General features: G+C 41.9%; 1 protein-coding gene across 17 annotated transcripts in view; it reads right to left on the bottom strand.

Moving 5' to 3' along the window:
- Positions 1–14,684, bottom strand: part of ARMC8 (armadillo repeat containing 8) — a 179,896-nt gene that overhangs the window by 133,461 nt on the left and 31,751 nt on the right. For 4 of the 17 annotated variants that reach the window (XM_037909427.2, XM_043523051.1, XM_043523049.1 and 1 more), the window contains exon 3: positions 2,104–2,172. The exons of the other annotated variants lie outside the window; for them this stretch is intronic. In XM_037909427.2, the coding sequence (XP_037765355.2) occupies positions 2,104–2,172 (69 nt within the window). The remainder of the gene's footprint in view (positions 1–2,103; positions 2,173–14,684) is intronic. 17 annotated transcript variants of the gene reach the window in all.

Here is a 14,684-nt window from a genome sequence, read left to right as displayed (position 1 = left end):
AGTGTTCTGAAAGGTTTAAACTGCAGTTCCACTCAAAAAGTGACTTAAAGGGTTAACGTGGGGTTCCACATTTCTCAATGATTTCCATTCCAAGTTTGCTCAGCTTACAAATAAGAGATTCCCCCTCTCTCTCAAACGGCTAGCACAACAAATTCATCCTGGCATCTGAAAGAGGAGCTGGGTTCGCTCTCTCTCTCATGTATCATCAATAATAAATATTTCAATGGCTAGATTATGCCCTCATTTACACTAGTACAACCCCATTAGTCTTCAGTTGTAATGCAGAAGTCCAGGGTGGGTTTGCTGTTCAGGTAAGATTTAGATTTTTCGAGATGGTAGAGAAGGAATAAATGAAAAAAAAATAATGAATATAGTATCCTATAATACCATTTTTAAATAATCATTTTTCAGAGAAGAACAATTAATACACACAGGTGGAGAAGGATCAGACAACAGGAATATTAATATTCAGAGGGTAGGCCTTGTATGCAGGAGACCTACTGCTGATGGGCCACAGATAGTCTTAATGCTCTTATCTATCAGACCAATAAAGAGAATGAAATTGTCAAACTCTCCCTCAGTTTCTCCATAAGACTAGCAGAATTTGTTTTAGTGGAGACCAACGGTACAAATCTTGGGTTAGCAAAGTGAACTGTGATGAGTCAAGAGAAATAAACATGGGACTGTCTAAGAACGTTAGAGCAAAGGTGAACATGTTTTTGGGGAACAGGTTTATAGAAATGAATGAAGGCAATAAAGAGATCCAATTCAAACAATGTGAAACTCCACTCTCCTCGGAAGCGGATTATAGCTATTGGAGTTTACCTTTACAATACTGCTAGAAAAGGTTACATTCAGTAAAAGCATTTGATTCATTCACTTACGTAGCTATGTATTTCTTTAACTTTAGAGGGATTTCAAGAATACAATCTTATCTGTGCCAAGGTCTGACTGACATCACAGGGCTTCATGAACAACAGTTGACCCAAGTAGCACTATGATCACTAGAACTGTGGGTGGCAGCAAGAGGATGGCAAGCTTTTCCATATCTCCTCTAAAAAATTATCAGGTGCTGAGCACTTCCTCTCAGTGAACAGCTTCAGAATCTCATGCTTTTGAGATCATATAGCACCTTTCCTTCTCTCTATTCCAAGAACTTCCACCTTTCCCTTAAGAACCAACAGGATACTAAACGAACATTCTACCATCTCACAGAAAAGTAACCAGTTGAGGTGGAATCAAAGAGTTAAAAGTCAAGTTTATCTCAAACCTGTCTTTGCAAAGACCCCTTTAAAGATTATAAAATATTAAAGTAACACAATCAACAAAAATAACTTTTTTTCAATTCAAAAGGAAAGCAATTACTATGTGCTGCAGTGGGCTTTTTTGGTTTTGGGGGTATTTTTTAAGATTTGATGATGGAATGCTGAAAATGTTCCACCCTCACTGATTTTAACTGTAATTAAAAATACTAGTAATTGTTTAAGCCTGAAAATAGTTTTCCTTCTGCTCCACTTCAACCCACAAAGTTCTCAAATAGTAGAGATTTTCCATTGACCGATTGCACGCTGGCTTTCCTTCGCTATTTGCAGTAGGCTTCAGCAGTGCTGTTTCTGAAGATCTTGTGTGGTTTTTTGTGACTTCCAAAACAATAACATTCAGCTCTACACTAGTGAACTCCAGCTAATCATCAAAAACTGGGGATGAGAATACATGTAGGGCAGAAAATTTTCAGCAGCCACAGATGAAGAATGCTGTGCACAGGCACTAATAGAGCAGACATCTAGGAGAATCCACTGAAGATGCTGATGTCCTTGTTCACTCAATCTTCAGTCTGCAATATCCCTGGCAAGTCCATCACCGAAAAATAAGAAAGGCAGGAAGCCTAACAGTAAATTCTTGCAATGTAATCTCCCCTGGCTACCATTCCTGAGTCCATGCCTGCGCTTTGAACTCAACTGTTTCAATTTCCTACTTAGTTTCTTGAGCTCTTTCCCCAAATGGGCAGGTAGAATCTGATTTTCTCACGTTTATCTCTGCACCTCCATGGGCAGTATACTGATGAGCACCAGTGATGGTGTTCAGGAAATCAAACACACCTACATAGGATGGTAGCTTAAGCCTTTCAAGGTCGAGGATGGCGTTCTTGATGTATTCCAGGAACTTCCATGCCTGAAAAACATGTGAATAAGGACAATTATTGACACACAGTAGTTTCTAGAGAGCTGACAGAGATTCAGCAAGGAGAATTCTGCAATATGCTACAGAATGAGGACACAAAAATACAAGACAACACAATTGCTGTACAAAGTACAGGTTAGTTGGTGGACAGGGCAACTCAGCAAGGCAGACGAATAGCTCACATTTTCCTTCACTTTTACAACTTGTGAGGAGGGTTCCTGGACCTGATTAAACCCACCCAACAAGCACAGACTTGAATGAGGTAATTTTAATCTGTATACAACTAAAACTGCAACAATGTTCTGGTCTCAAAATAGATCAACATCAAGAAATTAGCTAAAGCAATGAGACTACATGACGAAATATACATTGTAACTGTACTAAGGCCAATATCCAGGTCTTACCCTCAGACTTCCATTCCCTGTGTTCACGATACATTTTCTCCTCTTCCAGCACTCCAAGATTTCCTGGACTGGGTTTCCAACAATGGCCCTGATTTTGTTCTATTCTCTCAGCTATATTTTCATTTTACTTTGTTTTCTTTTGACTTTTTTGTCCCATCTCAAAGTCATCACAACATCTCCAATGCTCTTGAAAGAAGAGGAAATCTAGGAAGAGAAATGGTGAAACTTAGTTGTTAATAAATGGTGGAACATTTGTAGTATTCCATCATGCTCCAGAAGCAAGCATGTGGAACACAACACAGAGAATAGTGGTTCAAATTACAGTACCTCCTATCTTGAGAACTTTTACTTCAAATCACTGCCTGTCATCTCTGGGACATTTCTGGTGAAGTATTACTTTGGCACCTTCCTCAACATCACCCTTCCGATGTCTTGTTTCCATAAATTTCATGATTATGCTGTCTTTGCTAAGGAACTGAAGAGCCTTCACGTCTCATCGGATGATCTGTCACTGCTCCATCTTGACATGCTGCAGTTAGTTCACGATGGAATACCAGCTGGTACTGCCAAGAAACTGACTCTGTCCCCCACCTGTGAGTCAAGCAGCCTTTTAACACTGTTGGAACGATTGGGAGTAGCAAGGCTTGACCACTAATTGGTGGCTCTTGGCTCACAAGCTGTTTAAAAGATTACTTAAATAGAGCTGTATACCAAATTTCATGAAAAGATGAGGAATTTTATCATTTGTAACTTGGTCAAGATTAGTTGAAAGTTTAGCATTATTCTCTAGGAGATGCTACACAGAGGAACACACTACTTGCTGGGATGGGCATCCAAATTTCTTGTTCCAGTCCTTTGAGATATTTGTCACTGGACCTTCGTGCAATGGATAAGAGGAGATCTCCAAGAAAATGCATATGGTGAATACAGAGAAATGGTACTATATCAAGGCAGTTTGCATCTAGTTTTGTCCTTTTTCTTTATCTGGAAGTGATATTCAAAAAGAGAAGTGATTTCAAAGAGGATTGTGAGCTTCACCTAAGATCAATGAACACATGGAGAAAGTTTGAGGCGGGCATAACCCCCAGAAATGTGAACTGAATTGATCAAAAGAACAGCTGGCGCTACAGAAAGACACAGTGACGTTGAATGTAATAAAATAAAGCACACGTACTGAAATTAAATGTATGAAAAAGTATGATGTACAATACAATAATGTAAAAACTGTAACAGAATAAATATTCTTTTAATACGCATTGCGCTTTGTTTCAGGAGGTCAGTAAGTACTAACAGTTGCAACAAACAAAGCCCTACAATGGCTTGAAAGCAACATGAAGTTCAATGACATGATCTTCACAGATGAGACAACAGCCAAAATCACTACCATCATCTGACTTAACACATCCTCTTCACTCCTCAGACATCACCATGTGAAGCCACTGCCATGTTTAGAGAGCCACATCTGGATGCAATTTTAAGAGCGAGAAAGGCCAAGCAGTTATTTTTGAAAGTATTATATGAACTTCTTGAAGCCATATAAGCCCTATTAAAAGTTGGAACCTGTGCACTTAACTCATCCTCTACTATATTTAAGTATCACTAATCAGCACTACTTTTTAAAACAGCAAAATAAGGAATGTAGGGTGCCATAAAAAACTTTCAGTAGTCACAGATTTTTCCAAGGTGCGGAAAAATATTCTCTCTCTCAATCGTAAAAGGTCATGGAGCAATATTTCTGCATAAGAGTTATACAAACAAATCCAATTACATGTTCTACAGGGTTTTTGCAGACAATTACCCAAAAGCATAACGCAGTCAGAGAATTCACTGAATCACAGGGAATTAATTGAGGGACACCAACTGAATCTTTGACACACAAAAGAAAAGCCTGTGAAGAAAAAGGGATTTCTAGTGTGATCAAGTATTTTTAGAGAAAAACCCTTCCTGCAAGGACATGCAATACACAGATCATCTTCAGAAAGTTCCCACGATGGTTGAAAGGCCAGGAGCAGCCAACAGAACATAGCCAGACATATGCTAATCTTCTTTATAGGTACTGACACTAATTTCCTGGGTTCTGGGCCCCCTAAAAATCCACCTCTTATATTAAGAGTAAAAAGAAATTTCCTAAATCATAGCTTTCTCCCATTTATATATGGGTTTGTTAAATTTCCCTCTTGCTTTTCTCAACAGTGAGGTAGATTAGACTTTTTTCTGGTTTTGTCTTCTAGTTGTTAAAGCAATAAATATAAATTCAAAATCTATTACATAGAAGAAAAGCTGCACATAATGTGACTAATTCAATAGCAAATTCCATGTTATCTAGCAGAGCTTCCCATCACTGCAGTCCCATAACTGTATAGTAGGGGAGGCTATAATTCTGCTAAATGTTTGTCAAGTTAAAAAAACATTTAAGGCCAGAAGGGACCATTAAATCACCTAGACTGACCTCCCAACATAGGCCAAAGAATTTATGAAGTTTAAATTGAAGTTCTTCAAGTTCGCTCTTAGTCACACCTCTGGCTAATGAGCCACTTTGTGGTGCCTTGCTGCAGAACAGTGGTATAGCAATGTTAGCTAACTCATTCTCGCATCCCCCACCCCTCCCCTACATTTCACTAACATTCTGAGGGCAAGGCTATAGAGAGGACCCTTCCCACCTCAGTTCCTTCCACTGCAAAGCCAGATACACCGAACAAAGACCCGGACAGAGGAAGGCAGGTGGAAAGTGTATGTATGCAGAGCCATCTTGAAGAACCGCAGTTACAAGAAAGGTTTCAGAGTAGCAGCCGTGTTAGTCTGTATTCTCAAAAAGAAAAGGAGTACTTGTGGCACCTTAGAGACTAACAAATTTATTTGAGCATAAGCTTTCGTGAGCTACAGCTCACTTCAGTATCTTACAAGAAAGATACCTTCACTTCTTCGAATGGCTCTGCATAGTTCCACTTACAGGATAACCTGCTAAGCAGTGCTGAAAACTGACCTGAAGGCAGGAACAGAGTCCTAATTGAATAGGGGATGCAGCACCACTTTACCAAAACCAGCATCTGTCTGAGAGGCCAGGTCCAAAACACTGTGCTTTAATGAAAATGTGCACTGAAGTCCAAGTTGCAGCTCTGCAAATTTCAGCAATTGGTACATGCCTAAGACAAGCAAAGGAAGTAGCCACAAGCTCAACTGGAATATGGTTGAACCAAAGCAGGTACAGGAACTTTTGCTAGCATGTAACATTCAGCAATATATTGTTTAATCCATCAAAATGCAATCTGGGAAGAAACCATATAATCCACTCAATTTTTAGTGAGACACACAGTGTCGACAATTTACAAAAATTCCCAAGTTCTACCTAAATAGTAAACGGGTGTCCTTCTGCCATCCAGACCGTGTAGACCAGATTCCCCCTTATTAAAGTGAGGGAAGAAAACTGGCAAATTCACTGTCTGCTTCATGTGAAAATCAGTCACCGCCATAGGTAAGAACCTGGGATCAGAACCTGAGAACTACCTTGTCTTTACAAAAAGAAGTGAAAGACGGATCAACCACAAAAACATTCCATTCATTCACTCTCCTGATTGACATAATGCTCAAAATGAAATCCATCTTGATGAACGGTAAAACACTCAGCCAGTTCAACAAGCAATTTTACCCACCTGGCCAACACCAAATTGAGATCCATGAAGGGACAGGATCTCTAAAAGGGGAATACACATTTGATAAACATTTGACTGAACAATGAACAAAACAGCGATCTTCCATCAGTTAAAGTATAATATACTGAGAGAGCTGCCAAATGAACTTTTAATGATGAGTTGGATAATATACTTAAAGTCTCAAGAGTTAAGTATCCCAGAGCACAAGGAATGGAAGCAGATACAGGAGAATCAGGTTTTCCCTTCATCCATGCTTGAAATCTGGGCCACTTTAAATGGTAACAGCTTCTAGTGGACTGTTTTCTGGAGATAATTAGTACATCCTGCACAGGGGAAGAACATGACTACTCAAGACCAGACAAACCTAACATCCTATCACCCACTCCATCAAGTGAAGAGACTTTGGGTCCAGATTTTGCCCTCCTGCTGAGACAAGAAGTCTGGAGACAGAGGAAGATGCATAAAGTTTCTGCCAGATAGTTGCAGAAGACCGGTAAACTGCTGTTTACATGGCCAATCCGGGACAACGAGAATCATCTTGTCCTCGTGTAGCTCCTGGATGAATGGAAAGGGGGAAAAGGCATACATCCAGCCCTTTCCCCAGTGTAGAAGGAAAGTATCTGATAGAGACAGACAGTCCCTCCCAACACTGGTACAGAAGAGAACAATTTTTGTTGGACCTTGCTGCAAACAAGTCCACCTCTGGTCAACCCAGCTGGAGACTATGGTCTGAATCAATTAATCCTTTATGGACCATTCGTGCATCTGAGAGCAGTCTCTGCTGAGACAGTCTCCAACTACATTGTTTTCCCTGTCAGATGCAGGGCCACAGGATAATCATCATGAAGGATACACCAATTCCATAGATTGATAGCCTGTGCACACAGGAAAGTGGAGTGATCACCCCCTACCCCTGCTTGTTGATGTAATAGACAATATATTGGCAGTGTGTCACCACTTGCACCACTCTCCCTTGTAGGAGAGGAAGAAATGATTCGAGAGCTAACCAAACTGCTCTCATTCCAACACACTGATATGCAGGGCTGTCTCCTGCTAAGACCACTGCCTTTGAACTGTCAACTGATTCAGAAGGGCTCCCCAGGCCTTGCCTGATGCATCTGACATCACCACTGGCGATAGGTCTGGGGGACTGAACTGCACATACCTCTAAACAAATTCGTTCTGACTGACCACCGTTTTAGGGAGACTACGATGATCTGAGATATGGTGATCAACGTATGGAGGCTGTCCTGACTTGGTGTGTAGACCCGAGATATCCAGTGCTGCATATTTCTCATTCTTAGTCGAGCAAATGGAGTCATGTTAAGCAGTGGCTGCCATAAGACCCAAAAAGGGTTTTACTCTGAGCAGCAACAATGTTGAATTTTAAATAGAAACTAGCTCATTTTGAGAAATTTGTCCTCTGATAGCGAAGTTCTCCCTTTCACAGAGTACAGTATGGAGCCTATAAAGGGAATCCTCTGAGTAGGACAGAGAATTGACTTTGGGCAGTTCAGAAGGTGCTAGAGATCTGGCTGTAAAAACAATATGGCTTAACAATTCCTCAAAGACAGCAGGCATTAGTAACCAATCATCCAAATAAAGGTAAACAAAAATACTCTGATTTCTCAAATGAGAGGCTTCCACAGAGAGGCATTTTGTGAAAACTCTGGGCACAATGGAGAGGCCAGATGGAAGCATCTTGTACCGGAAATGCCATCTGGCCACTAAAAACAGAGGTACTTGTGATGGATGTGATGAATCAATATATGAAAAATGCATCACTTAAATAGAGAGTCACGAACTAATCCACGAGCAACAACTAAGGGATTATGGAGGTCAAAGTCAACATGTGGAAATGGAACTTCAAAATGTACTTGTTCAATTCCGATAAGTCTAGAATCAGACGAAGTCCCCTGTCCTCCTCCTGCACCAGAAAGTAATGAGAATAAAAGCTATGATTCTTGGGTATTCGAGGATCCTCACAACCACTCCTATTAGAAGCAATTTTTCTACTTCTGCAAGAAGAATACCATCATGAGAGGGATTGCTGGAGAGAGAAGGATAGAGGAGATTGTGTGGGAGATAATCTTTCAAATTGTATGGCATAGCCCCTTTCTACAATCTCTAGAACCCACTGATCTGACATAATTAGTCTTCATGTGTTGATAAAGTCAGCTAGCCCCTCTGCAAAGAAGGGCAGGTTGGAGCTCATTGAGAGCTGGGAATGAGCCAATTACCTTATCAAAACTGAGGCTTGTTTTCCATGGCTAAGATGCTGCTGAGGATGCGGGTTCTTTAGACTTAGACCTCAGCCTGAAAAGCCTCTTACTATGACGACTCTGGAAGGATGCAGGCTGCTGGTATTGTTGAAGTCTCTAACCTGATTAAAAGTAAGACCAAGACTGGGAGGTAGGGCTGTCTCTGATACCAGAAAAATAGAGGGTCTCCTAGCAGAGGAAATCAAACCCAAACAGTGGCTATCCATTTCACTTCCTTTAATATTTCCAGTAACTTGTCTGTCTTCACACTGAAAAGATCCTCCCCTTCAAAGGGAAGGTCCTTCAACTTAATTTTCGTGTCTAGAGCTAGGGAGGAAGAACAAACCAGGCATGCCTCCTGATGCTCAGAGCAGATACCAACGTTCTGACAGCAGAGTCCGAAGTCTCAAAAAAGGCCCTAAGGGAACACTTGGCTACGTTTTGGCCTTCCATTAATATGGGATTCACCAATCTCCTTTGGTCAAGTAAATCCTGTAAAAATAATGTCATCTTTTCCCATAAATGGAATTGATAGCAGGCCATAACTGCCTGATAATTTGCCATACAACACTGAGGGACAATGAAGAGAACACCTTCCTCTCCAAAGAATCAGGCCTCTTCTCATTTTTATCAGTTAGGATGGAATATGATTGTTCAGATATTTCCCTGATACTGGCAGTAGCCTCCACAATTGAATTAGGAATAGGGTGGATATGAAAGAAGGAAAACCCTCAGAGGGCATCTGATGCAACTTGTCATCTTTCTCAGAAGAGGCAGACATCACTCACACAAATTCAGCTGTCTGTAGCAAAATTATCCAAAAGTAGTTAGGATATTCTACTGTAAGTAGCACCAAGGATATCGAACACCATGTGAAAAGTATTTTTACAGGCACTGAAAGAAGATTAAAAGTGGACACCATACTGTTGACTAATATACACTAGGCTAGCAGATTTAGATATAGATATATATTACATTAGATAAACATATTATCCACACCACACATCAGTATGGATTAAGCACATAATAGTAACATAATAGCAGTAATACAGCTTAAATTGGCCTATGCTTTTTATATAACCCTGCCCACTTATGCTAAGTATCCCCTTGCATTCACTGAAGAAAGTTTTGGCTTAAGTCAAGACCAGCAAGACAGATGAGTGCTTTATCATAACAGGAAGGGAGTTACTCTCTGAGGCCAGTATTGAAGTGTCCCAAAGAAAGAGGCCATGACATAATTGTTCGACCCTAGTACAGACCTCAGAGATGCTGTCATGCCCTTTGGTACCTGGAATGTGTCTCTTTGTTTTGAACACATGCATCATGGTACCTGAAAAACAAGGTAGAAAGCTGATTGGTTAAATCTAGTTTCAGATGATATACATACCACCGTTTAGTGGTAAACAGATAGGGGATAAAAGATGGTATTAGGGATGTAATTTTGGAAGCACAACTTCTGTGTAACGTGAATGTAACAATGCTGCGCGAGATGGCTTCCCAGAGACTGGTATCATACAGAACCTTTTTCCAGTATTATTATTGGATTATAGCAATAAATCTGACTGACATGGACTTTTTGGTCCCTTGAATATATTAAACCAAAGTGTGGTCAAGTAATTGACTATACAATATATCAACAATATGATCCACTAAACAGTGGAACTTAGTAGCGTCCACAGAAGGAGAGGAGGCTGGAGACAGCCCCACTTATTCATCCACTGATAAATCGGATTCATAGTCCATTTCCAAACAGCTCCTCTTTTTGAGCAGGAGATAACTTCTTCCTCAGACAGCATTTCAGGCACAGTTATCTGTATCGCTGACAGATCCATAGGAGTTGTATCTGTGGGATCGCTGGATTGTTTCCTGTATAAAGGATCTGGCATTACCTCTCCAGCCACACAGAGGATAACTGAAAAATTCCTAAGGTGGCCTCCAGTAAGGCCATAGGCTCCAGGATTGCCAGTCTCCCCAGTAACTGTAGTTTAAGAACATGCCTACAGGAGGCAGAGCATAGGCTGGTACGAACAGAACAACAGGTCTCTGCATTCTTCCTCTATCTTTCTCCTAGTAAGAATCTGGGTCTGGATGAGACAGAATGCACCAGGAATAACAACAACAAGGAGTCCTTGTGGCACCTTAAAGACTAACAAATTTATTTGGGCAAAAGCTTTCATGGGACATAACCAACTTCATCAGATACATGGAGTGGAAAATACAGTAGCAGGTATAAATATACAGCACATGAAAAGACAAGAGTTGCCTTACCAAGTCGGGGGTCAGTGCTAACGAGGCCAATTCAATTAGGGTAGATGTGGTCCATTCCCAACAGTTGACAAGAAGGTGCGAGTATCAGAGGGAAAATTATTTTTTGTAGTGACCCAGCCACTCCCAGTCTTTATTCAAGCCTAATCTGATGGTGTCAAGTTTGTAAATTAATTCCAGTTCTAGTTTCTCGTTGAAGTCTGCTTTCGTTGAAGAATGGTGACTTTTAAGCCTGTTATTGAGTGTCCAGGGAGATTGAAGTGCTCTCCTACTGGTTTTTGAATGTTACAATTCTTGATGTCTGATCTGTGTCCATTTATTTTACTGATACAGACAAACACGACTACCCTTCTGAAACCTGTCACCAGGAATAATAGTGGATCCAGAGGTAAGTACGGAGATCCAGCTCTTTGAGGGGACCCTGTAGGGGTCCTAGAAGGAAGAATGGATGGGGTAGTCCGGTGAAAAACCAGAGGCTTCTGGCCTCTTCTAAACAGGATGAAAAAGATGGTCTTGGAACCATGGAAATATGCCTCCTTGAAATCCTGTGGTTCACACCTGGATCTGATGAATGAACCGAAGCTGCAAGGTGAACTTGGGCAGCCACAGTGACAGAGCTTTCAGGAACGGAGAATGTTGCCAGGACCACCAACAGCTCCAAAGAGGTAGACAACATTGGATCCAATGTTATACACGAATCATTTCTTGTTACTGGAGATAGGGGTGGAAAGGATCTCCACTTCAGAAATGTACCAGCCTTGTCAGAATCAGACGTATCCAATAGTTCTGATGCATGGGAACCAGCAGCACTAACAGCAGCTGTTTTGTCTCTATCTTTGCCTCTTTCTTTAGAGCTGCAACAGATGGAACTTAAGGTGCTGAGGGCCCAGATTCTGACACACTGATCGATTCCATCTTCCTGAATCTGGTCCTGCAGCTCGTAGATACAGCACCGGTGTGGGTGGCCAAACCGACTCTGAACCTCTCTTCTGGCTCCAGGGCAGTCAGATCCAGCCACCTGGCCCTCAGTTCAGACACCTATAGCTTCAGTTGCTTGACTGAGGGAGCCTCAGGAACAGACTCTGACCTTTCAGCTTCTTCAAATCCTTCAGTAACATGGCGCTGGTAGCTACGGGGCAGAGACTGGCCTCTTAGACCTAAAATGCAAGGCCTGACTGGATCCAGAGGGTATAGCCTCAAGAGTTTCCTTCAGAAGGAAGAGCTGAAAAATAGACATCCTACCCTTGTGGACTCTGGGAGTAAAAAGTCCAGCAAATTGAACATCCAGTAGGCACTTCCCCCTCTTGATGCACTGCACATAGTCACTAGATGCCAGGACGACAGCTGGGCAGGAAGTACACTTCTTGAAGCGTAGCTTCCTCTGTTTCTTCAGTTCCTACATAACCCAGGACCAGGAAAACACTAAGTATATTGAAAGAGCTAACAGTGACTATTTCTAAGAAAGAAAAAAAAACTGACTCTGAAGACACCAGAGCAAACCACATCTGCACAGGCATACAGCTGGAAAGAACTGAGGTAGTGAGAGCGCTCTGCCCCCTACATAGCCTCTCCCTCACAAAATTAGGGTCGCTAGGGGGAAGGACGGGGGTGGGGAGGGGAGAGCATGAATGCTCTAGTTTACACTGTTAGAAGAAGATTCTGACGTAAGGCACCACAACGTGTCGCAGTACCCAGAAGTGGGAATATGCAGAGCCACTCAAAGAAGAATACCCAGTTACTCCTGTAGGAAGCCAAATAACTTGTGTTTGAGTACAATGTATTTTCCTGAAAGGCATCCAGTCTTGATCTGGATATCTCCAGGGATGGAGAATTCACCACTTCCCTAGGGAGTTTGTTCTGATGGATAAATCATCCTCACTTAAAAATGTGTGCTTCATTTCTCACTTGAATGTCTAGTTTTAACATCTAGCTATTTGTTCTTGTTATGCCTTTCTCCACTAGATTAAAATGCCCTTCATTACCTGGTATTTTCTCGCTGTGAATATAATTACAAACTGTAATCAAGTCACTTCTCAATCTTCTTTTCGATAAACTAAACAAATAAAAGCTCTCTAAGTCTTTCTAAAACACATTTTTTTCCAGCACTCAACTAATTTTTGTAGCTCTTTTCTGAACTCTCTCCAATTTATCAATACCCTTTTTGAAATGTGGACATCAGAACTAGACTTAGTATTCTAGTACTGGTCTCAGTGCCATGTACAGAGGTAAAAATCACCTTTCTACTATTCTCCACTCCATTCTTTGTACATCCAAGGATAGCATTATTCCTTTTTGCCACACCATCCCACTGGGAGGTCACATTGTCCACTATGACCCCTATATCTTTCTGAGTCACTGCTTTCTAGAATAGTCCCCCATTGTGTAGGAATGGCCTACATTCCTTATCTTGCATTTGGCTCTATTTTATTTAAATGGGCCCACCTTACTCAGTGATCTAAATAGTTCTGTATGACAGCTCTGTCTTCATCTTTCTTTACCACTCTGCCAAAGTTGTGTCATTTGCAAATCTGATGAGATCATTGATTAGAATGTTGAATAGCCTAGAACCAACCTTTGCAGAGACCCCACTAGCAACACCTCCATTTGATGATTATGATTCTTCAATAACTACTTTTTGAGAGGTCATTTAGCCATTCCTTAATCCACGTAATGTCTTTATTTATATCAGAATGTCAAATGTATTACAAAAGTTTAAGCATATTCTATCTATGCAGCTACCTTTATCAACCAAACTTTTAAATGTCAAACAAAAACATGACCTTTGTCCTCATAAAACCCATTTTCCATAAAACTATGCAGATTAGCATTAATTATATTCCCATTTTTCAATTCTTTACTGATCTGGGATTCATTTTTCCATTATTTTGCAAGGGATTGATGTTAGGCTAACTGTCTTATAATTATTCAGGTCATCCCAGTTGTCCTTTTTGAATACTGGCACAGCATTAGCACTCTTCTGGAATTTCCCCAGTATTCCAATATTTATCAAAAATTAATTCTCAGGACTCTGGGATACAAGCTATCCAGATCTGCTGATTTAAATAAGTTCATGCCAGTCAACGCGGTTTAACATCCTCAATTACTGATGGCCTGGAAAGCACTTGATACCCTCACGTGATAGGAGTTTATCATACTACTTCTTTCCAAAATTAGAACAACAACAAAAAACTTCTCTTGAACTTACCTTTTCTGCATCAACAACAATTTTACTATCTCCACTTAGTAATGGGCCTATATCAGGGGTTGGCAAACTTTTTGGCCTGAAGGCCACATCTGGGTATGGAAATTGTATGGTGGGCCATGAATGCTCACAAAACTGGGGATTGGAGTGCAGGAGGGGGTGAGGGCTCCAGCTGGGGGTGCAGGCTCTAGGGTGGGGCCAGAAATGAGGAGTTCAGGGTGCGAGAGGGGGCTCCGGACTGGGGCAGGGGTTGGGGTGATGGGGGGAGGAGTCCAGCTGCAGGCTCTGGGGTGGGGCTAGGGATGAGAGGTTGGGGGTTCAGGAGGGTGCTCCAGGCTGGGACTGAGGGGTTTGGACGGCGGGAAGGGGATCAGGGCTGGGGTAGGGGGTTGGGATGCAGGAGGGGTGTCAGGGGTGCAGGCTCCAGGCAGCGCTTACCTCAAGCAGCTCCCAGAAGCAGCAGCATGTCCCTGCTCCGGCTCCTAAGCATAGGCGCAGCCAAGCGACTGTGTGTGCTGGCCTATCTGCAGGCGCTTCCCCGCAGCTCCCATTGGCTGTGGTTCCTAGTCAATGGGAGCTGCGGGGGCAGCGCTTGAGGCAGGGACAGTGTGTAGAGCCCCCTGGCTGCTCCTACGCGTAGGAGCCAGAGGGGGGACATGCTGCTGCTTCCGAGAGCCACGCGGAGTGGGGCAAGCCCCTGACCCTGCTCCCTGGCTGGAGC

Source organism: Chelonia mydas, chromosome 9 (genome assembly GCF_015237465.2).
Source record: "Chelonia mydas isolate rCheMyd1 chromosome 9, rCheMyd1.pri.v2, whole genome shotgun sequence".
Classification (NCBI taxonomy): Eukaryota; Metazoa; Chordata; order Testudines; family Cheloniidae; genus Chelonia; species Chelonia mydas.
This window is presented reverse-complemented; position numbering and strand designations above follow the sequence as displayed.